This window comes from Ipomoea nil, unplaced genomic scaffold, assembly GCF_001879475.1.
Source record: "Ipomoea nil cultivar Tokyo-kokei standard unplaced genomic scaffold, Asagao_1.1 scaffold2580, whole genome shotgun sequence".
NCBI lineage: Eukaryota > Viridiplantae > Streptophyta > Magnoliopsida > Solanales > Convolvulaceae > Ipomoea > Ipomoea nil.
This window is the reverse complement of record NW_017619008.1, coordinates 348069-373744: the sequence shown is the minus strand read 5'-3', so window position 1 is coordinate 373744 and position 25676 is coordinate 348069. Positions and strand designations below refer to the sequence as shown.

Here is a 25676-nt window from a genome sequence, read left to right as displayed (position 1 = left end):
AACAAGAAGGGAGTTAGAGTAGGTGGTAAAGTATATCTTTGGTAATAATGAGGTTAAGGGTTCTAATCTTAGCATCAACATAGTTTTACAATTATGAATATTTTTATAAAGTTTCGATGTGTTTTATTTTTCGTCCATATATTGTAATTATCTCTTTTGTTTTAATGTTTCGCCTTTTCTGAAAAAAATTCCTGAATCCGTCTATACTGTTTCGCCCGCCCTCAACAGAATTTCTGGCTCTGTCCCTGCAGGTAACCACTCTGCTCAAACCCGTCGTCGAAATTCAACGCGTAACTCACTGGGTAGTATTGGAACTTGGTGGGTTTGGAGTCGTGCTTGTTGAAGCGGCGGATAAAGGTCTCCTATTCTGGACCGGCGACGAGCTCCGACCACTCCCGAACTTTTTTTTAGTGCACTTGTACTCTTGGCCAACCAATCCTCTTTATGGCTCTCCGACGTCGGGATACGCTCCCAAGCGTCGGTTGACATCCAAGTAGCCAGCCGAAACTCGGAAGCCAGAAACAACAACCCCCTCTCCGTAATGCCAATCGAAACACGGAAGCCCCAAACACAACCTCATTCCTTTCACAACGTTGTTCCGTGCAAGTCTGAGGACTTGATGGTTGTTTCTTCTGATGATGGTGTGTCTGCTGAACTGCTGGTGTTGTCTGAAATGCTGCATCGTTTTCCCTCGACATGACATCTACAACATACATGTTTCCACTGTCATCCATGGCTAGCCCTTTTGAGTGGTTCATCCTTGCCTCTCTCAGCTTCCCATCCACATACCCAGAACACCTTTCAGGTGATCCAACGGCCAACATTGGGTGATTATCTGCAATGGCAAACAACCTTGTAATGAACAATCACTTGATGAAAAATTGTAAAAAAAAAATCTCAAAATTGGCATGGGCAATATCTTACACGGAGAGTGTGGTGTTGTGATCTTGAAAATGTTGCTGTTTTCATAATCCAAAATGAAGACCTTCCCGCCGGCGAAACCTCCACGGAGTATGGCTCAACTCCCAATTTGTTTCCATCAAAGATAGTTTCAATATTGTATTATTTATCAAATTTAATCTTGGAAAAAGATTTGAAAGGCAAGAAAAACCAGATCTTTAATGGTTGCTACACAAAACAAACAGACAAAAGAGGAAATTCTTAAAAAGCTTCTATTCTCACCTTGTTCCATATCAGATTTTAGCGACACTAACCATTTGAAAAGAGCAGCGACAACATTCGTGACAACCCCACAGACCACTTCTGCATACATACGTAAAAAAACAAATGAAAAAAAACAATAAAAATCCAAACTTGGGTCATGACAATAATGCAAAACGCACTTACTTGCAGTAGGTGTTGATGAAGTTGACGAACATCCAAGAATGAAAAATCCCGTCTATGGTCTCCACCACCATCTGCCGTCATTACCGCCTAGCCACGTAGTCCACGTGGTCTGCTCTGTTGCACCGTCGACAAAGAGAAGACGGAAGAGGGAGGGAGAAGAGAGGGCGTGAGGAGGGAGGAGGAAAGTGACGGAGGTCCATGGTCTTGCCGTCGGAGAAGAGGAAGAATATAGAAGGAACGAATATAGTGAAGAGGAAGGGCTGTCAGTTGTGAGCTATGGAGGGCTGTCGGCCATGTCCCCCCGGGATTTCTCGTCGAGATATGCATCGTTTTCGGCATGGACATAATAATTCAGACATGAATGAAGATGAAATATATGTTCAGTAGGGGAAATGACCCTTTTTTCATTCAAATTGATGTCTAATTAACCAGGATCGAACGAAAAGACTACAATTAATAAGATTTTAATACTTAAATGGCTAAATTTTTCAAATTAAAAATCTAGAATCAATTGTGAAAAATTACCATATTCCAAAACCATTGCTTGCTGGAATTAACTCTAAAGTTAGTTTTTTATATTATTTCTAAATGTAAAATAAGTTAAATTATTGTTGATTTGACAGGCGACATCACCCACTTCACCATTGCTCTGGTTTGTCAAACCAAAAGGGGCCACTCTAGTCTCTATCACCCACGCAAATGTAGAAGGCAATACCAAAAAGGAGCTTCACTCTCCTAAAACTCCATGGCTTCTGCTTCCATATGCGACCGACTGCCCGTTGACTCTACAATTTCTCGCTGGACATACGATGTTTTCTTGAATTTTAGAGGTGAGGACACGCGGAGAGGCTTTACAGATCATCTTTATGCTGCATTGGACAGGTTTAGCGTCTACACATTCAAGGACGATGAAGAGCTTCGTAAAGGGGACTACTTCCCCATTCAGCTCTTGGAGGCGATTGAGGGGTCTAAGATTTCAATCGTCATAATCTCCAAAACTTATGCCTCCTCCAGTTGGTGTCTGGAGGAGCTGGTGAAGATCTTGGAATGTAAGGAGATGTTAAACCAGGTGGTTCTTCCCATATTCTACCATGTTGATCCTTCCCAGGTACGCAAACAAACTGGCGGTTTTGGTGATGCGTTCACTCAACATGGAGAACGATTTGGGGCAGATAGAATTTGTGCGTGGAAAGCTGCACTCACTAAGATTGCAGGGTTTATAGGATGGCATTTGAAAGAAGTCGGAGACAGGTATATATGCCTCTGTGTTCTTTGTCTTTTTCAGATTTTATCAGCAACACCAAATATGTATATGTGTCTAACCGCTTTGTAAAATTGATAATTTAATTCAATATTTTGACGGCTTAATTCGAATTTAGGCTATAAATGCTCCATATTATTAGAATTTATAAGAATTTGAAGTATTGGTTAGGTCTGAATCAGAGTATATCAATGAAATTGTGGAGGTGGTCCAGCAGGAAGTGAACCATACATACTTGAATGTTGCTAAACACCCTGTTGGAATTGATGATCGTGTGAGTAAAATTCATGCTTTATTACAGAGTGGAGCAAAGGATGAAGTTCGTATCATTGGGATTTATGGCATGGGTGGTGTAGGGAAAACAACCCTTGCAAAAGCCATATTTAACAAAATTTATAGAATGTTCCAAGGTAGTAGCTTTCTTGCTGATGTTAGATCAAAAGGTTTAGACCGCTTACAAGAGAAGCTTCTTTGTGAAACTCTCAAGACAAAGAAATTTGAAGTTGACAATGTTCACCGAGGAACTAGTTTGGTCAAAAAAAGACTTGGATTAAAAAAGGTTCTCATTGTTGTTGATGATGTAAACCATATAAGTCAATTAGAAGCATTAGTTGGAGAGCGAAATTGGTTTGGTCCAGGCAGCGTAATTATAATTACGACCAGAGATGTTCACTTGCTAAATTGCCTTGGAATGGATGAAAAGTACGAAGTTGAAAGGTTAAGTTCCTGCGAATCTTTGCAAGTCTTTAGTTTGCATGCCTTTAGGAATCCAGTCCCGTTGGAGGCTTATGCAAAACTATCAAATATGATAGTAAGTTATGCTGGGGGACTTCCTTTGGCACTTACAGTTTTAGGTTCACATTTTTGCGGGAGAAAGTCAATTCAAGAATGGCAAGATGACTTTGAGAAATTAAGAAGGATTCCTCATGAAGATATTTTGAAGATTCTCAAAATTAGTTATGATGCACTTGACGATGATAGTCAAAGGATCTTTCTTGATATTGCTTGCTTTTTTACGGATGGATATTTCGATTCAGAAGAGATTGTTAGGATATTGAATGGTTGTGGTTTCTTTGCTCAAAGTGGAGTTAGAACTTTAATTGATAGATGCTTGTTAAAAGAAGATCTTTGTATGCATGATTTAATTCGAGATATGGGAAGAGAAATTGTTCGCCAGGAATCTGTTATGCAACCTGAGAAAAGAAGTAGATTATTTTTACATGATGAAGTTTTGGATGTGCTTGTGAACAACAAGGTAAAACGCTCATTTGTACTTGATTTGCTTTATATGCCATTACTGCGACGAAGAAGCGCGCCATGACAACCAAAACTGCCCGCTAAAGCCACCAACGAAAAAAAAAAAACAAAGACCAAAAAGAACGGAGGACCAACGAATTGAAACTACAGAAAAGGGGGCACACACCTTATTAACTAGTGCACAAAATATTTCCTGGTAGGGCACATTACTATTTGCTTAGATTCCTGTAAGAACATGCCGTTTTATTCAACAATATATTACGCATTATCCGATAATAATTACACACATTGCTAAAGAAATAAATACATCAACTACCCCCGCCCCTATACTCCAAGCCAATAAACACTAACAGACCTAGTGACTCCAACCTAAGATTTCAGTTCAAAAATCCTGTATTCAACACCCTACTATGCATTACCCTAGGAAAACACCACACCGTTTAAAAAAAAAAAAAAAAACCAATACGCAATTACAAAGTTTTAAAACCGTATGACAGTCTGCACCCTAAAAATATTACGCCCAAAACGCCGCGACTGCAAAAGTATAAAAAAGCACGGACCGAACCCAACGGGAGTCTAAAGAGATGAACCTACACACCAGGGGCACACACATTATTAACTAGTGCACAAACCAGATCCTCGTAGGCCACATTACCAATAGATAAGAGCCATATTCGAACATACAGTTTAATTCAACATCATAATATGCATAATCCAAGAATACTAACCCACTTTGTTAAATAAAAAAAATAAAAAATAAAACCACCCCAGAAAAATTACACACTTAGTTTTTTTTTTAAAAAAAAAACCACAAGAAAAGTTACACCAAAAAGGTCGCACCTGCTGCATAATAGAAAAACACAAACCAAAACAAGCGGGGATCCAACGAGATGAAACTACAAACAAGGGCACATATTCAAATACACAGTGCACACAATAAATCCTCGAAGGGAACATGACAGTAGACAAAGAGACACATAAAAAGACCAACAACTGAAGGCCAACAATAGATTAATACAACAAAAAAAACCCAGCAACTAAGATATACACAGAGTTTAAGGGTCAAAACAGTAACAAAACGACTAGGAATACAGAAATCGTGACACTGCACAAAATACAAAAACCCATACACTACCCAACAAAATAGTCACCCACCAAAAACACTATATAACTACACTACGGCCCTACTCCCGCTTCCGGAAAGATATCGCACTGCATTTGCCACATTGCTTGCATGGTTGGCATTGATATCTGCAACGCAAATCGCCTTCAAGTACTGAAACCGCAAGCGCTCAAGACCAGCTACGTCGCCTTTGACTAGACCACACTCCCATCTCGACACCCCTTCACCACCATAAGACTCCATATGGCGCATAGCATAAACACCACTGTCAACTTTGTTACGCGAGTCACGCCACTTCATCTGCATCCTCTTAGGCACTAAATGAAGGCACAAACCCTGTTTATACCCCAGGCCAACAGCTTGGAAAAAATCGAACAACAATAATTGCTACAAAAAAAAAAAAAACAAATGATTATCATCTACCACCCCAAAAGCAACGCACAATGAAAAACCCCAGAAAAAGAAAAGAATAGCAACACAACATACCAAATTATCAGGAGTGTCACCATACTTATTCGAAGTGGCCTCCGTCGAAGCAGAACTATCAATAATGTCAATGCGTTCATTCACAAAGTCCACACACACAACATAGAAAAGATTGCTTTGCATAACCGGCAGAAACAACTGCAAAACAGTTTACAAGACATAATAAAAAAATAACCCAAAAAAAGCAAGTAAACGAGAACAAAACTATATACGAACACAAAACCCCCCCAAGAGGAACACAACCACTGAAACAGTGCACACTAACAAGATTGCCCTACCACCATGGCTTTTAAGGGCACACAAGAACAATGCAAGCAGCACACAACCACAAAAAGCAATGCACACTGCTAACAACTACCCCCTAACACACGTTTAAGAGAGACGACAGTGGTCAGAAATGCTCACCAGATTCACCTCCCCCATTGCTTATAAGGGGTGAGGGCGAGATGAGCGGACAAAGCAAGAGAAAACAAACGCACGGCCTCGGACTGTGAATCCAGAGCAAGCCCACCAATATCAAGCTGAAAACCCGACAACAAAATCCATAAAGTTAAATGCCGGCAAAAACAATCTAGGAAATTAGGAGAGAAAAACAAGAGACCACTAACATACAAACTTATAGTGGAGGAAGTCGAGGCAAAAACCCGCGATGGTGCACCAGGCCTCTTGCCAAACTCACAACAATTCAAGATTACAGACCAAGCATCAAGCACTGCAACACTAACAGCTGACCCTGGAGTCAACGACCGTAAATCCCCACGAAGTACCACGCAACCACCGTGAGAAAACAACACCTCATCCCTAAGCCATCACCATAACTCAACAAAAGGGGGAAAAAACAACACCAGGGAAACTGCCGAACGACTAACAATTAAACAAATACTTACAATGCGTCGCTACCACACTCCAACACCCACTTGCTGAACACACCATCATCAACCACATCAACTGAAGGCAAGGGCACATCAGCATATAGATCCGCTGCACGGATAGAATCCGGCATGGGTCGAACTGGCCTAACAGGATTCAACGGGGCAACACAGACCGGGGAAGAATCACGACATAGAACAACTTGCTATGAATTTGCAAATAGATTAAAAAGAATTTTTTTTTTTAAAAAAAAAGAAAGAATACGAATATAAATACCAACCAAAAGCACACATTTACCTCAGCAGGGGTATCAAACACATGCCCAGCACTACCCTCAACCACATTACTATGGCCCGGAGCTCCCTCATCTGAACCCTGAGCTGGAGAGGCAACCGGCACATGATCCCCACGGTCTACTACCACGGGGACATCCCCAACCACACCCAAAGGACGAGCCACCTGCACGTGCTCACGAGAAACTTCCTGCACACAGTTCAAATGGCCCACAAGAGCAATGAAAACTTATTAAAAACACACACAAAGCGACCAGAGTTGAGCACACATTAAAAACAAAAAGGGCACAAACAGAAACCACCTACGGCACACAAAAAGTGAAAGACCAACAAAGAAGCAAAATACCTGCTCCGGAGGGTCAACACCCACACCAAGACCACTACTTTGTTGATTAATTCCCATAGCAATATCAGCACCGAAATCCACAACAACACCACCAAACTCTTGCGTAAGCCCAAGACTAAACGATGGCATATGATTCAATAGAAGCCTCGCCATAAGGGCACGCTCAACCTCAGCCAACTCACGAACATTATCAGGATTAGCCCATAAATCATCATCAAACTGAGACAATGTGGGCTGCGAGGTGGTGCCATCGGAGTCCAAAGGTATAGAGGGTTGGGTTTTAGACCAGTAAGCATCTGACCAACCTCAACCAACTAGCATAAATTCGCATCAGGAGCAGAACATACGGCTGCCTCCCGTCCCAACTCCACAAGGGTAAGTATGCTCCGAGAAATCACCCCAATCTCATGAGCATAGCGCTCAACCAAAGACTACAATGAAAACAAACAAGAAACAAAGCAACAGATAATCAAAAACACTGAATCACTAAGTGCACACACAAAAAAGAACCTGAGCATATAACACTACCCTATTACGAAAGAACAAAAATATACCTTGCGCAGGCAACCAGGAGGCATAGAAGGACCAGGCGAACCCCCTAGATTAACCGGTACTTCCACACCCGGATCATCGCGATGTGCAGCCTGATCATGAACCACATCAGCATCCACACCCTGGACAGGCTCCAACTCACCAACCCCAAACCCCCCAGCACGAATCTCCGACAACTCTCGCTCACGCAACAACTTGGAAGTCCACCCTCGAAATGCTGGAATAGCACGAGGAACAACACGAGGACCATGCCGAACCCGATCAAAGTACAACAACTAAAATGAACACAAAAACCAAAATAAAAACAAGGCAAACACATCAGCCAACAACGAGACATAGAATGAAAGCTATAAAAACAAGGTAGAGGGCTTAAAACTGAAACAAACTTACAATCAAGAAAAGAATGGGGCCAGTAAACCGGTGGTCGTTAGCTACACGCCATAATGCATGCGTAGAAAGAAGCTCCTCAATAACAAACCGACACCAATTCAAACTACCAATCGCAGAAACATCATCCTAGTGGTGAAATACCATCTGGTTACAATACCCATTACTCATGCAAGATATGAGGGAGCTAATGACCATCACCATAAAATGCCGCTTAAACCAGTCCCCACCCTCAAGATCATCCCGAATCCACTGGGCTACCTCCATTGGTTTAACATCATAACAATCCTTTTCAAACGTCCCACGCCAAGCAGTCAATAACTTACTCTTCGCATGCCGAGCACGGCGTGTAACAACCACTTCCCCACGTGGGAACCCCATGATAGCTGCAACATCCTCCTCCCAGATCTCTAAAAACTCACCCTCACCCAATCGAAGAGACCGAGCTTGGGGGTCTCCTTAATCTTGAGCTCCAGCAACGAACCAAACCCGAGATCACGAATATCTTTCTTCTGTAGAGAGGTAAGATCCGCCAACGCCTTAACTAACTGGACTGGAGGGACCCTAATTTTGGCACTTGGAAACCGCAAACTCTCCTCCGGAGTACATTCAGACCGCGGAGCAGCAACGACAGGCTCGTCGTCCACGGGATCCACGAGATCAGCCTCCGGGCCATCACCAACAGCCTCTGGGGCATCAACGACAACCTCTGACTGCACACGATTCGCGGAATCCCCCTCTGGGGCATCAACAATAGGCTCTTGAAGCACAGGAATCACAGGAATCGGCAGAGGGTCAACAAAAGCATCATCATCAATAAACCCCCCAGATGAACAAACCTGTAGAGGTCCATCATTTGCCTTCTTAGCTACCACCCACCAACACAGATAGACAAAGTTAATAAAAAACAAAATGCAAAGCGAACGACACAGCACACACCACCCGAGCACATACCAAAATGCACAAGGGAACACAGAACCACAAACCACTGCACACAAAAAAGGCCACCGAAGCCCACAAACACACCGGTCTAAAATATTATGTAACTAGTATACAATCAATTCTTACTTATAACACTTTGAATAATTAAAATATACAAAGATAAAGCAACTGGGAGAATCAACTGCAAAATAGTTTAAAAGACATAATCAAAAAATTACACAAAAAAAGCTGTATTCCAAATGAATAACGAATGGCACATGTTGGGTACATTGGGGATGCCACATAAGCCCCAATGTGCATATTGCACACTGAGGAGCTTGGCTGCCATATGTCCAAATACACTTTTGTATCTAGACATTTGACAGAGATATAAAAAATGGCTTCTAAAGTTGTGCATGACGCAGATGTGCCTAGCATGGCATATTAAAGAAGTGGCCTACAGTTCTCTGCAACTTCTTTAGTACATTTATATTTAGAATACGAGCCAGCCTTGATTACAATACACATCTAAATTCTTAGTACTGCTATCCCAAAATAATCTGTTTTAATTAAGCATAGAGATTTAAGAATGAAAATTTGTAATATTATAAAGATTGGTTGGGTGCAAAACAAAGAGATTTGTTCTGGATATTGTTAAAATTGTAGAGGAAACACAAAAACCACGCAAGAGGCACATAACCACTAACAGAGAAGTTTAAGTTGTTTCCCAACAGTTTTGCTGCTGCAAAATCACCAACAAGATGATGACGGTGATTAAACACAAACCAACTAACCTAAACTTCAAACAAACCCAGTACCCATTCATGCACACCAAAATTACTCCAGGTTCCAGCCTAATGCAAACCGACCCACCCCCACGAAATGCAAAACCACGCACAATTGCAACAAAAAAAAAAAAAAAAACGGTCGGGCGAGAAGGGGAAAAAAAACCCTAGGGTTTAATAAATGCACCACGTCTACTAGCGGCCGGAGACCCACCCCCACAAACCGTAAAAGCACGCACAAATGCAAGAAAAAAACACTGGACAGAGAAGAAGGGGAAAAAAAACCTAGAGCTTAGTAAACTAACCAGGTCTAGTCGCCGCCGGAGACCGCGCCGTACGCTTCGAGCGCCGAGAGCCACCACTCGCCGCCGTCCGCTTCGCCCGTCCACGACCACCAACGCCGGCCATCACGGTGACAATCAACTGCACGCAGGGAGGGAACCGCTGTTGGAATGGGGGCAGCACTAGGGGACCACGGAATCTTGAGAGAGAGAGACAACCTAATCAGGACACCACCACCCACCGAATAAAAAGGGCAAATTAAAAAAAAAAACAATTACTTAACTACCCTTACAACCTAAAAAAAAAACCGCACCCCCTCCAAAATACCCAATTAATTTTTAAAAACTCACTTAATCTACACCACCCATTAAGCCGATCCAACGCACCGAAATCGTCCTCACAATCCTCTATAATACCCCAGTCCTCATTTGAATACATACCTATATATATATATATATATATATATATATATATATATATATATATATATATATATATATATATATTTTGAAAATTTCACTTTTCCGTATTTGCCGTTAACTTGTTAAAAAAAAATCATGTTTTGAAAATGTACATAATTGTATACTAAAATGTTCATAATTGTATATGAGAATGTATATAATTGTATAACAGAATACACATAAATTTTTAACTGTTAAAAAAAATCGCGTGTTCGAATGTACATAATTGTATAAAAAATGTACATAATAATTGTATAAAATGTACATAATTGTATAACATAATGTGCATAATTATATAACATAATACACATACACTCTGTCGCGTCGACTCCCCAGATAACTTAACAAAACGACGTCGTTTTGGGAGGCGCGGGGCGCACAGTGCTATGAGCAAATGCAGGGTATAACGATTGGAAACAGTGGGATAGTTATGCCATGGATCGAGTACCACTTGCAATGTTGATTCGGGTTATATTCACAATTTTTAAATTCTATATTCACAATTTTTGGACTCTATATTTACAATTTTAGAACTTAATATTCACAAGCAATGATTTTAAAAAAAAAATCAACGAGTAAATATTCAGTTCTGTAATTGTAAATATAAAGTTCTTTAATTGTGAATATAGAGTTATAAAATTGTGAATATAGAATTTTGTAATTGTGAATATAGAATTTTAAAAATTATGTATATAACCCGGATTCACCTTACAAGATCAGATGAACATAGATCCACAACATAATTTTCCGAAACGGTGGTAGGCAATCACTTATTGGCACTTTGACTTTAAGCGGTTTATTTAGGCCCTGTTTGGTAAAATGGCTGTTAGCTGATAGCTGTTAGTTGTTAGCTGATTGTGTTAATTAGAGGGTATAAATAGTTTATAACAATGACTGATTGTAGAAAAAGATTTGGTAAATTAGTTGTTAGCTGATAGCTGTTTGGTATAATTTCTTTTCTCAAAAAGCTAATTGAAAAAGTTGCTTAGAGTAGCTTTTTGAATTTTAGCCTTTTGAAGTTGCAAAAAGCTAATTAACCAAACATTTATATTGATATTTTAACTAAATCAAATAATTAATAGTGGTCAAATAAGCCAAAATTGGCCTATAGGCCAATTTTTTACCAAACAGGGCCTTAATCTTTCTTTTCTTTCTTTCTTTCTTTTTTTTTTTTTTTTTTTTTTTTTTTTTTTTTTTTTTTTGTAGTTTTAGTTGTATATGTGATTTAGCTCGTGTATAGTTAAGGTCATTATTTTTTAATGTTGTTTATTATATTAACCTGACTTTTTTTTGAAGGGTTATATTAACCTGACCTAATAATAGTGATTCAAATTTTTAGTAAATATATGATATATCTATATTCTAATTTGTAGGATATTAAAATATTTGTTAATTTTTTAATGTACAATTAAAATTTGGAAAACTAAGATGAACGATACATGATAGTACTCATTTGTACTTTTATCTATTGATACAATAATATGATATTAAATATTTTAAAAAATTATCCAATGAATAGTACAAAATACTCTGATCTATATATATAAAAAAAAATTCACTTCATTTATGGATTAAATTCAATATATTTTTGAAAGCCATAATGTCTTTTATTATTAATAATTAAATTATTTATAATTTGTATCTAATTGATTTTGAGACTAAGGCTGTGTTTGGAAATCCGGAAAATGACTTCTGGAAGTCATTTTCCGGGTTTTTGGTGTTTGGCTACACTTGGAAAATCCAGTCAACGAAAAACATTTTCCGTTGACTGGGGAAAATGAGCCCAATTTGGCGGAAAATGACTTCCGCCAAATTTGGGCGGAAGTCATCTTCCGCCTCTTCTCTTTCATTTTTTTTTTTTTAAATTCTGGCGGAACTGGGTTCCGCCAGAAACCATAATATTTTTTTTTTTTAAAGATATAAAATGATAAAATGAATTTTTAATTTAGAATAAAATAATTAAAATATTTAATTATACCATTCTACTCATTTTCCAGAAAATGAACCAAACACACCAAAACAGTTTTTCAAATGCAACCAAACACTGGAAAATGAAAATGTTTTCCGGAAAATGACTCATTTTCCAGAAACCATTTTCTAGAAGTCATTTTCCTGCTTTCCAAACGGACCCTAATATCTAAATCATACATTTCAAGACTTTTTTTTTTATTTTTTATTTTTTTATTTTTTTATTTTACCATAATTCCTCATTTTTCATTGTATCTCCAACTATTTCAATCAGATACTCAAAAACCTAGTCATAATGGCCACTACTTTCATTTTACTCAATGAAATAAATACATATAATACTGCTTGGACAATAAGGGTACGGTTGATTCGACTATACGGGGTGAATAACAGCCGAGACGCTTACACCACAACAATGTTATAGTCCGTGCTTGAAGATGTTGATGTATTATGAAAAAGCTCATGGATTTTGAATGCAAGAATTAACCTAAGGTAGCTATTAAATTTTAAATCAATTACTAAACTGGATTACTCCCTCGACTACTCTAGACAGAATAAAGATAATAAACAATAAAAGCAATAAAAGGAACCGTGCACCAGGAAATGTTCACGCAGTTCAGAGCCTCACTCCTACGTCTGCGGGGCCACTCACATCAACCCAAATCCACTATGATAAACAGGAGTACAAAGAGAGGCGATCTGCAGGCGATCTTCTTCACTTCATGACCTCGTTGAGCCACCTTCTTCACTCGTAACAGTGTAGTAGATAATCAAAATAAAGAGAGGAATAATCTCAGTACATAGGCTTGTAAAAACGCAAATTGAAATGCTAAACAAAGTAGCATTTTATAGAGGTAATGTAAAGCCTTCATGATCCGAATTTCTTCACCCTTTAATTCCTCCAAATCAGCTCCTCCTGATTAATTTAAATCACCCTATGAATAGGGTCTTGACTGAAATAAAGAGTTGAATGAGTTTCACTTCTCCTGGCTTACTTCTTAGCGCTGATCCTGACTCAACTACTCCAGACGCTAGACTAATCCACTAACTATTTTGACAACTAATTTAAGCCAATCTTAAGTGGGTCAATGTGTAACATTTTTTACACTTACATATTATTTATTCTTTTTTCCTTTATTGCTTTTTCCACGTTTTATATAATTTATTTATGAATGACATAAATTTCAAATTCAACTTACAGTTCATTTTATTTGTATTAGTGAAGTTAACATCAAATGTTTCCTATATACATGCACGTTTATATTTTTCAAATGTGTATATTCGTTTTCCCCCCAACTTGATAACTGTGTGCCTATTTTATATGATGAAATGGTCATTTGTCTAGTTTGAAATAATTTAGTATCATTAAAATAATTTAAAAAATAAAACAATTTATTTTTAAACAAAAAAACTAGCACCTAGGCGGTAGGCGCCTCGTGTACACCGGAGGAATGCCTAATGATTTTTGTAACCTTGATGATAAGACATTTTCAATGTAACAATATTTCCCTTTCTACTTTTTTATTTATGTACAAATTTTAGTAATTAATTATTTTCTTAACTTTTTATTATTATTAACCTATTCATTGCAAAATATTTTTTAACATTATAATAACAACAACAATAATGATGGACATTTTATGTTTATATTATTATTATTATTATTATTATTATTATTATTATTATTATTATTATTATAACAATTAAATTACTGGATGCAAAATAGAACTTGTTTCATTTTTTAATATTTTTTGTAACTATTTTTTTATGGTAAGAATTAAAATATGATAATATTTATTTAATTTGATTTGTTTCAACTATTAAAAAAATTAAAAGCTATTATTTTTTTTGAATATTCGCCCTAATCAGTATGAATGTCATATTATAATTATTTTAGTGACACATTGTCTTCTATTCACTTAAATCAAACCTTATTTTTGAAACCTTATTTATTATAACATAGATTTTAATTTTTCATTCCAAATGTATATTACTTTAATTAAAATATACATTTTATTACAAGTCTATTGGGGTATGAGATAAAATTTCTCTATACTTTAAGAATATAAATAAAAAAAGGGTTATTGCTAAATATTGTCCTTCGTTAAAAAGGGTGTTAATTACATGGATAATTTAGTAATTTCAATTCAGGGTCTATAATGTTATATGTTTTGTGTTGTGATTTTTTGTGTTTTATTTTATGAAATTATGTACCTAAGTATAAATTTTGCACATTGTCGTTTTAAATCAAGGTCCATATATAATACTATATGAATCCTCGTCCATGATATAAATTACCAATTTTTCATGTTTTGGAAGTAGGGAAAAATGATGAAATTGCAATATAATTCTTCCAACAAAAGTCCAGTAAATAGTAGTAACCACAAAATAATAAAGAGTTTATTCTAACCTGGAGAGTGTGGTTGAGTGGAAGGAACTCATCAATCCTTAATCAAAGATTAAGGGTTTGATCATTGACTTTGAAAATGAACCAGTCTTAGATCTTCAGGTCAGTTGTCCCACCCAACCAGCTAAATAATACCCACCAAAAACTTGGGAGCTTTGGTGGAATTTATAGGGTGGTTGAATTTTTTGTGCAAATTTGACAAGCAAGAAACAAAAATAGGTAGAAACAAAAAGGTGGATAAAAATGTGTAAAGTACTAAGCTGATTACCTTCTTCTCATTAGGGTTTTCAAGAAGAAGGTAATCACATTACCGATATTGGTCAGAGTAGTGGTATACAATATTGTGATGTTGGTAGCAGTTACCATCACATTACCGATATTGGTCAGAGTAGTGGTATATAGTATGGTGGTGTTGGTAGCAGTTACCATCACATTACCGATATTGGTCAGAGTAGTGATATACAGTATGGTGAGCAAACCGCACACAATCAATACGTCACTCCGTCTAGCAGCATTTATCATCTTCCTCAATCACCACTCCTGTTCGCCATCCCACATATGATGGTCAGGTCCCCACGACCAACATTTAATAATGAACCAACTTACCTTCCCATTATAAATTTTCAAACGGAGTCACTGTCTAATCAATGTGGGATGGGGTTGGACCTTCAACTTGCGCCGCCAACTGCTCTTGAGCCACTAGAGGAAGGAGGTGATAGACCGTTAAGGCGATCATCGCGACAACATGTGGCACCAAGTTGTGGAACTCATTCTCGGAGAAAGTAATAATGGAAATTATAAATTATTTAGATTTGTATATTTAAACTATTTTATTATAATTAGACTAAATATTGTTCGTTGCAATTTGAATGTAGGTACTAGTGAGGACTACTGATATGGACATTTTTCATGCATCCATCAAGTATCAAATTACAGTATAGAGTTTAGATATCGTTCCACTGGAGATGACTCTTGTAATGTTAGGAATTGATGCAAAGTGAAGTTAAACACAAGCTAGAACTATTCTTTTAGAAGCTAGACCTATTGGTAAGGAGTTGGTTTGATATGATTAGGCTAATAACAAATAAGACAAGTAAAACAAAGGACCGGGACTTGGTTGATTCAAGCTAAGATGCCAAATATTGTACTAAAGATTAGGGAATTAAATCAAGGCATAGGGTAAGTGAGATGCACAAAAGTGTCCAAATACCACTCTCGTAGCTGTAATTTTGCAATTCCTCATTTTAAGTAAATTGACAGAATTAGATAACTGACTTAGATTACTGATTGATTCAGTTAAGGGGACAATTAGTAATGATAAATCATGAAGAGAATATAAAGGAAAGATAACCGCACAAAAGCCAAAGACACAGAATGTTTACCCAGTTCGATACGGTGTGTATCGACGTCTGGGGGACGATCATATAGGCGTCCAATCCACTAAATCATAATCCAATGTACAAAGGTAGATATACAATAATCTTACCCAAGTGCCCCACACAAGGTACAAACCCAGTCTACACAGGTTTAGTGGATTGTTGAAGATGGAGAGCCATGCATACAGAAGTCCAATGAAATCCCTTCACTTGGAGAGCCCACTCTGATGCAGTCCACTTCAATGACGCTCTATAAGGTTGTTCCCACAACAGTGTGATCACAGTGTCCTTTCATTTAAGCAGCAGTAACTCTTCTCAAGTTCATCATCTTAATCACCATGAACATATTGTACTGAGAAGACGCATGTCAATCAAAGTTCTAGTCTCATATAGCAGATATGGAGTGTTTCTTCTTATTTTCGGCGTAACCCTAATTCTTGTCAAATAAGGGTACTTATAAATCCTTCAATAAACACTCTCCATAGTTGACTTTGATTGTAGAAGGTAGGACTGTAAAATAGGAATGTAATCTCAGAAGATTAGGTCCATACCTTCCTTGACAATATACGCTGATCATCTTACCATACTGGTATGGTAAAACCGCGTGAGCCTTTTAAGGAAACAGCTTCCTAAATCAGATCTTCAGTGTCAGTTCTTCTGTTGTTGCTTCTGATTGATCAGTTAGCTGTAGAACCAAACGAACAGACTCTAAACCTATCTTAGTATGCCATAATAATATTGCCAATTATAATATGGGGTTTTTGGACATATAAAAAACACTAACAAACTCCCTCTTTGGTTATTATTTGGCAAAACAACTCGACTACAACCACAATGAACTGAGATAGGTTATTATAAAGAAGCAACCCATATGTCCGAACAGATTACATAGAATAAAAGCAGAAACATAGGATCCAAAACAGTTTAGGATAAAAAACACAACGCCCAGCCAGGGCCAGAAGGTACTCAAACAAAAACACTCCCCCTGAGTTCATACTACTCCCCCTTTTTGTCAATGGTAGCCAAAGGTTAAGCATTGGAGGGAGAGTCACTGTCAGACTTCACAGGATCGGCAGCAGCAGCAGCTTCAGTCAGGCTCAAACGAAGAAGAACAGTGGCCCGCTCAGTACGGGCTCCTGTCAGTTGCTTTGCAATAATGCTATGCACCGTCTCAAGGTCCGCAACTCTTGCCTTCAACTGTATGGAAAGCTGAACATCCTTAGCATGAGGAGAGTCATCAGGCACAACATCAGGTTCAAAATTGGATGGGGCAGTCACAGGAACAACACCCCGAATGTGATCTCCAGACAGAAGACGTTTATCAACAGTATAAAGCAACGTTGGGCTGATCACTTCACTGGGCATAGGCTCAAGGCCCTGAGTGGTAAGAATGCCAAAAATCAGATTTGGGAAGGGTAGTCTTACCTTCTGTTCGCGTGGGTGAATAAGGGTGAGGATGTGATAGTAAATCCATTTGCCCAGATCAAGTTGCATCTTTGTTCCAATTCGAAATAAGAACCCAGCCAGAAGCTTGCCAACTGTGTGAAAATGGGCTGATGGGAGCCAGTTGTGAAGAGCTAGGCGGTGTAAAATCACATATCTGGACGTGAGATGGGAGCTTTGCAGATAGTCCTTGTCACCCGTAGGCCATGATTTTGTTTGCCCACCGGTCAGAGTTCTGGCAACTAAGTCCCAGTCAGTAACAGTTTCTTCTTGAACTGCTGGCAAGCCATAGTATTCATTAATTATATCCGGCCCAAAAACATACCACCTTCCTCTGATAAAAATCTACATCGGTCGTGGCCCTGTGAGAACGTCAATCTCATCATTGAGATTGCAATAGAATTCATATGTGAGCAGCTTAGAGTAAGGGCAGATGTCCGTGACAGTTTTCAACAATCCGACTTCATTCAGCAAGGGCAGAATGTCACAAACGGAGTTCAGCTGGTTCTCGTCCACCGATCTTTGAACAATAAGATCCCTTCTAACCATAGTGGCCCATTTGGACTGTGCAGCAGAAGATACAAACTGAGGCCGGTAAACAGATGGGTCAGTTTCTTCAACAGGTGGGACCTCAGGGGTGATACTTCGACCTCTTGATCGTGTGGATGGCTTCCCTTTTCTGACAGAAGGGGCTGGTACAGAGGTAGCTTGAACAGCAGTAGATCCTTTCTGCTTAACAGACGATCGCAGAGTCTTGAACACTTGTTGAACAGGAGGGTTTCCTTCAGGTTTAACATTATCACTCGACTTTCTCTTCTTCTCAGGTTGATCCACATCAGCATTATCATCACCGGTCTCAACAACAACCTTTACTGGGACATTCTTCCTTTTTGACCGTCTTGTTTCCTTGGTTGGGGACTGAACTGGAGTCACAGAGTGGCTAGAATCAGAAACATTTGCAGACGAGCTTCCAATAATATTCGAAATCTCTCGAATTTGAAATTCGCGGAGTCAGGATGAGTAGTTGCCTCAACAGATGGAACATCAGATTGAAGTGCTTGAGATCCATACACTTCAGCCAGTATTTTATCATCTTCACTGGAGGATTCGGAAGGATGAATCACTCGATATGGTTGAGGGATGGAATCCGATGGTAGCCCAGCAAAGTGTCGCACATGTTCCAGACTCTCTCCTAAAGATGTTGCAGTGTAAACAGGAATTCCACCTGTTTTCTCAGACTTGTGGGGACTTGATAAATCAACAGTTTCAACAGTAGCAGGTAAAACAGGAGTATCAATAACAGAGCAAGTTTCTTTAGTGTCATCAACATTCTCAGTAGGAGGCAGAGCAATATGATCAGAAGAATAAACGACTAAACTCAGTGGATTTAGCTCATCAGAGGACTTTGCTTTCTCATCAGACACATGCAAGACATCAGTTTTCATACCAACAGATTCACTCAAAGGCAGAGATAAAGATTCAACATTCATAAGAGGCTTCTCGGAATCCAAAGCAGTTAAATTTTCAGAAATAACAGGCACATAAGATGGGGTAGCAGAAACATCAGGTTTATCTGGTGAAATTTCAATAGGAGTTTCAGAAAGGTTTGACCTGTTTCGGAGGATCTCCTGTCTGTGTGTTGCCTCTTTTTGAGCAGCTGCGAGATACAGAGGTTGCGCCTCCGCTTGCCTTCGAGAGGCCTCAACCAATTCTAGGGCTCGATGTGCAAAGTATTGAAGGAATACCCCGGCCCGATTACCATCCAAGGGTTCTGGAATATATACTGGAGAAACTTCATCACTGGCTTCAGAAACCATCATAAGCAGTTCAATCGCATCATCTTCAGACCATTTTGCATAAAACTCTGGGTAATAGGTCATCATAGTTACTAAAGTCTCGTCGCGAAGAAGAGGATCAAGTTTGAGCTTCTTCTTCATAGCAAACTGCAGCAGCGTCTGAATGTGCTTAAGAGCCACCTCTGAAGAATGTGTCTTGCTTCCAAGTTTGATAATGATGTTTCTTACATGGTCTGCCATAGAAGGTTATGTGCGAGGGGAAGAGCAGATCACTGAAGGCAGATTTGCAAGAGAGATAGAAAGTTGAGAGCTGAGGTGTTCAAGGATGAGTTGTTCTTCTTGACCCGGTATCATATAGGCTTAAGGGTGATGAACCCTAATTAATGCGGCTTGTCAAATATCATGCAGACGCGATTGATTGACACAATGGTACAGCTCCTTTTTAGGAAGGAAACGGAACCCAAGGAAATTTGAAATTCGAAAAAGAATTAATATCTTTTAAGATATCTCTGAGAAGTATATGGTTAAATAATCTTCTTAACATAAATAGAGAGGAGTCTTTTAGGAAAAGTCAAATCATAACAATGACCCGTATATACCAACTCCTCTCTGACGGACCGACTGCTTTAATCAGTCAATTCTGCAAATTCCCAGAGCAGACCTGAGAATTTCAAAACGATTAGCATCCAATGGCTTGGTCAGAATGTCCGCCAGTTGTTTGTCTGTCTGAATATATTCTAATTCAATTTCCTTGGATTCAACCAGGTCTCTGATGTAGTGATGCCTGATGTCAATATGCTTCGTTCTAGAATGTTGAACAGGATTTTTGGAGATGTTAATAGCACTGACATTGTCACAGAAAAGTGTCACTGTTCCTTGAGGCAGACCATAATCCAGAAACATCTGTTTCATCCAAACCAACTGAGTACAGCAACCACCTGCAGCTATGTATTCTGCCTCTGCAGTGCTTAGTGAGATTGAGTTCTGTTTCTTACTTAACCATGATACTAAGTTCTTACCAACGAAGAAACATCCTCCAGAAGTACTTTTCCAATCATCAATATTCCCTGCCCAATCAGCATCACAGTATGCAACCAGATTCAGTTCACTGTCCTTGGAATACCAGAGTCCATACTGTATTGTTCCTTTAACGTATTTTAGAATGCGTTTTGCAGTTATCAGATGTGATTCCTTTGGGTCAGATTGATACCTTGCACAGATTCCAACACTGAACATTATGTCTGGTCGACTGGCTGTTAGATACAGCAGACTGCCTATCAAGCTATGATAGACTGTGTTATCCACTGATATACCAGTTTCATCTTTCGATACTTTTGTAGAGGTGGAGATAGGTGTTCTGGATGATTTAAATGATTCCAAATCAAACTTTCTGACAAGATTCTTAGCATACTTCTCTTGCGAAATAAAATATCCTTTAGAACTTTGCTTGACCTGTAGACCTAGGAAGTATGTCAGTTGACCAACCATGGACATTTCAAACTCTTCCTCCATCACTTTTACCAACTCATCAGTGTATTTCTGCAGGGTTGATCCAAACACAATGTCATCAATATAGATTTGGGCTATGGTTACATGACTTCCAGTAGTTTTTACAAACAGAGTTTTGTCAACACTTCCGTGTTTATACCCATGCTGGAGCAAATAATGTGTCAGTCGTTCATACCAGGCCCGTGGAGCTTGTTTAAGGCCATTGAGAGCTTTTCGAAGCTTATAGACATAAGAAGGGTGTTCTGGATCTTCAAAACCTTTAGGTTGAGCCACATAGATATCTTCATGGAGATACCCATTCAGAAATGCTATCTTGACATCCATCTGATATAATGTAAATCCCAAAATGCATGCGACAGCCAACAAGATTCTGATTGACTCGAGTCTAGCTATAGGAGCAAAAGTCTCGTCACAGTCAATCCCTTCAATCTGTGTATAACCTTGAGCGTTCTGGCTATATTCCTGCTTCATCAGTTTTATTTTTAAAGATCCACTTCGTTCCAATTACGTTGACACCATCAGGTCTTGGTACAAGATTCCAAACATGATTCCGCTCAAACTGATGTAGCTCCTCCTGCATTGCCTTGATCCACAGATCATCCTGTAAAGCTTCTTTGACATTTTTGGGTTCTATCTTTGAGGTATAGCAAGCAGATCCAGATATTTCTGTCAGATTATTTCTTATTCTGCTCCTAGTCTTCATCCCATCTGATGGATCTCCAATAATGTTATCTGATGGATAGTTTTTCTGAGTTCTGGTGGGTTTGTCTTTACCAACATCATTTATGAGATCTATCTCCTGTTCCGAACTTTCTTGATCTTCGTCTAACGATTCTTGTGGTTTGAGCTGACTGTTGTTATTATTCGCATCTGACTCGCTTAGAGAAGACTCTATCACTGTTGAGTCTACTGATTCTTCGGGATTGTCATCGATAACCACGTTTACTGACTCCATCACAGACTGAGTCCTCTTGTTGTACACTCTGTAGGCACGACTGTTTGGAGAGTACCCAAGAAAGATGCTCTCATCACTTTTGGGTTCGAACTTCCCTCTTTGTTCTCTATCAGCCAGCACATAACACTTAGTCCTAAACACATGAAAATATTTCAAATTTGGCTTCTTTCCCTTCCAGATCTCATATGGAGTTTTCGTTGTTCCTGGTCTAAGGTAGACCCTATTTATAGTATGACACGCTGTGTGAACTGCTTCAGCCCAGAAGCGTTGTGGCAGATGTGAAGCATGCAACATAACTCTAGCCATTTCCTGTACAGTTCGATTCTTTCTTTCCACTACTCCATTCTGTTGAGCAGTTCTAGGAGCTGAGAATTCATGTGATATACCATGCTCGGAGCAGAAGTCTGAATATAGTGAGTTCTTAAATTCCTTTCCATGATCACTCCTTAATCTCTGAACTTTTATAATAGATTCATCCTTTTCCTTCTGGACTCTTATGCACAGCGTCTTAAAGGCCTTGAAAGCTTCTGTCTTTTCTCTCAGAAAGTATACCCAACTGTATCGAGAGAAGTCGTCTACACACACAAATATGTATTTCTTTCCCCCAATGCTTTCAGTCTGTGTTGGTCCCATGAGGTCTATATGGACAAGGTCTAGGCATTTCTCAGTGGTGATACCTCTAACAGCTTTCTGTGGAGTTCTGATTTGTTTTCCAATGGCACATGCGCCACAGATTTTTTCTGGATCAATTCTGATCTTAGGTACACCTTTTACTGCTTCCAGTTTGATCAGCTTATCCATATCTCTAAAGTTTATGTGACCTAGTCGTCTATGCCAGAGTTTCGATTCATCAGATTTGGATAGGTGACATGCAGTTTCATTTGTCAAAACATAGCAATTGTCTGAGGACCGGGTTCCTTCCATGACCAGTTGATTTGCTTTGTCACTAACTCTGCAGCAGTTACGATCGAAACACACATTCCAATTTTGATCACACAACTGACTGATGCTAATTAGATTCGCTTTCAACCCACTGACTAGCAGGACTTCTTCTAATTGAGGTAAACCTGGTACATTTAGTATACCTTTCCCAACGATTTTACCTTTTTGTCCATCTCCATATGTTACAGCTCCACTGCTAGGTTGAACCGCCATCAGACACTTGATATTCCCAGTCATATGTCTGGGACATCCACTGTCGAAACACCATCTAGCATCAGTTGTAGACGCAGTCAGAACAATGGTGGGGTAGTAGATAACTTCTGACTTTCTGACCCAAACCTGTATAGTGAATGGTGTAATAGTCTTATTCTGATATTTTTCCTTCCTTTGATCTCTGTAGAAAAAGTAACACTCAGGTCGAGTATGACCTTTTGTTTGACAGTAGTGGCAAATGGGAGTGTAATATCTAACTTTGACAATCTTATTTTTGAACCTCGAATAATGAGATTGATGAGTTGATCTGCCCAGGTCAGTATCAGTACTCTGATCGTACCTCCTTCCCTTGTTTTGTACTGACTGAGATGACTATCCTTGTTCATATCTGCGATCAGCTGTGGTCTTAGACATTCCCTCTTTGATGAACTTTGTTGCGTTATTCGAAGATTCTCCTTGTTCAAATCCCAGACCCTTTTTATCATTAGGATTTCTGCCAGAGTCTAGAATCTTATCTAAGGTAGATGTGGTGTCCATCATCTGGATATTTTTCTTCAAGTTCTCCAATTCCTTGATTAATTTTCCTTCTCTGGACCGTATCTGAGTGATGAGATCTTCTTTTATGATCAGTTCTGCATTTAATTTCTTTAGAAGATCATCTCTTTGCTTCAGCTCATCATTCAGATTTTTATTCACTTTCACAAGTTGTTCCCAGCTAGCAACAAGTTTTGCAAATTCTGTCTCAAGTTGATTATGTCTCTCTTCAAAATCATCAGTTGATATGTATGATTCTCCATCTGATTGATCTCCGTTTGACTGAAGGTCTGTAGCAGTAAAGAAAGCTACAAAGTTTCCCACATCATCATCTGATTGATCATTTGAAGTTTCCTCCTCATCGTCACTGAGAGTAGCTACAGACATATCCTTTTTTCCTTTTGAGATATGTTGCACATTCAGCCTGTATGTGACCGTATCCTTCACATTCCCTACACTGTACTGACCGATTGAGAGGTTTTCCTGAGTCTGTGGAACTGTTTCTGATTTGTCTTGATCGCCCAGTCTGAGATTGATTGTTTTGTGAGAAAGGTGATGTTTCTACCTTTTGATATGAGGAGTTGTTGCCTTTGTATTGTGTCCTGGTAGGCTGACCTTGACCCTTTCTGTTGAAACCTTTTAAGATTTTCTTGAAGTTTTTGGTTAGAAGAGCTAAGGTTTCATCATCTATGTCGTCTGTGTCAGATTCTCGATCAGCCTCAGCCACAAAAGCTACCGACTTTCCTTTCCTATTGCTTCCAATATCATCATCAGCAAGAACTTCCAGTTCGTATGTGTGTAAGCTTCCCATGAGTTCTCCGACTGTCTTCTTCTCCCAACCTGTGTGTTCCAGAATAGCAGTTACTTTCATTCGAAAACGTTTAGGTAAAGATCTAAGGATCTTTTTGACCACTCTCTCATCAGTGAACGGTTCCCCAAGTATTGAGGCTCGGTTCATCAAGTTCTGAACCCTACTGTGGAAGGTAGAAATGGTTTCGTCTTCAATCATTCTGAGTGCTTCGAATTCTGACAGAACCATTTGCAGCTTTGACTGTTTGACATCACTGGTTCCTTCAAATCTGGTTTCAAGAATCTCCCATACCCGTTTAGCCTCTTTTACTCCTGTAACAAGCGTAAAAACAGATTCATGCAGTGATCCTACAATTGAGTTCAATGCTTTGTTGTTTAGATCAGAGTCATTCATTTCATCGTCTGTCCAAGTCTCCATGGGTTTTTCTTCAGCAACTCCTTGTGCATTTGGGGTAGTAGGCCGACTCCACCCAGTTAAGATGGTGCGATAAACCCTGGTACCTTGTGCTTGAAGATATATCTCCATACGAGCCTTCCAGAAAGAATAGTTGTGACCATCTAGTTCTGGTGGTTTCATACTTGCATCCATCCTGAATACAACAACCAGCCAACGAACACACAGACAGACTCGCACAAAAAGAAATGAGAGAATGCAAAACTAAAACAGCCCTTCGGATCAAGTCACTATGTAGACTTAAAAGCTCTGATACCACATGTAATTTTGCAATTCCTCATTTTAAGTAAATTGACAGAATTAGATAACTGACTTAGATTACTGATTGATTCAGTTAAGGGGACAATCAGTAACGATAAATCATGAAGAGAATATAAAGGAAAGATAACCGCGCAAAAGCCAAAGACACAGAATGTTTACCCAGTTCGATACGGTGTGTATCTACGTCTGGGGGACGATCACATAGGCGACCAATCCACTAAATCATAATCCAATGTACAAAGGTAGATATACAATAATCTTACCCAAGTGCCCCACACAAGGTACAAACCCAGTCTACACAGGTTTAGTGGATTGTTGAAGATGAAGAGCCATGCATACAGAAGTCCAATGAAATCCCTTCACTTGGAGAGCCCACTCTGATGCAGTCCACTTCAATGACGCTCTATAAGGTTATTCCCACAACAGTGTGATCACAGTGTCCTTTCATTTAAGCAGCAGTAACTCTTCTCAAGTTCATCATCTTAATCACCATGAACATATTGTACTGAGAAGACGCATGTCAATCAAAGTTCTAGTCTCATATAGCAGATATGGAGTGTTTCTTCTTATTTTCGGCGTAACCCTAATTCTTGTCAAATAAGGATACTTATAGATCCTTCAATAAACACTCTCCATA

General features: G+C 39.0%; 1 protein-coding gene and 2 long non-coding RNA genes across 4 annotated transcripts; 1 reads left to right on the top strand and 2 right to left on the bottom strand.

The window, feature by feature from the left end:
- Window positions 1–522: 522 nt before the first annotated feature.
- LOC109154084 lies at window positions 523–25676 on the bottom strand. The gene is made up of 4 exons (XR_002049654.1): window positions 25667–25676; window positions 21769–21776; window positions 18148–18150; window positions 523–650 (listed from the first exon to the last, which is right to left on the bottom strand). It is a non-coding gene; the product is annotated as an uncharacterized LOC109154084 (long non-coding RNA).
- LOC109154079 (TMV resistance protein N-like) lies at window positions 2016–3944 on the top strand. Of its 2 annotated transcripts, XM_019301955.1 has the most exons (3): window positions 2016–2598; window positions 2780–3051; window positions 3646–3944. In XM_019301955.1, the coding sequence occupies exons 1-3, from the start codon at window positions 2093–2095 to the stop codon at window positions 3927–3929; spliced, it is 1062 nt and encodes a 353-aa protein (XP_019157500.1). In that variant the 5' UTR covers window positions 2016–2092; the 3' UTR covers window positions 3930–3944. The 2 variants fall into 2 exon arrangements, with proteins under 2 accessions (XP_019157500.1, XP_019157499.1); XM_019301954.1 differs by having other exon boundaries at window positions 2780–3944.
- LOC109154085 lies at window positions 5359–5892 on the bottom strand. Its single transcript, XR_002049655.1, has 3 exons — window positions 5880–5892; window positions 5475–5612; window positions 5359–5375 (listed from the first exon to the last, which is right to left on the bottom strand). It is a non-coding gene; the product is annotated as an uncharacterized LOC109154085 (long non-coding RNA).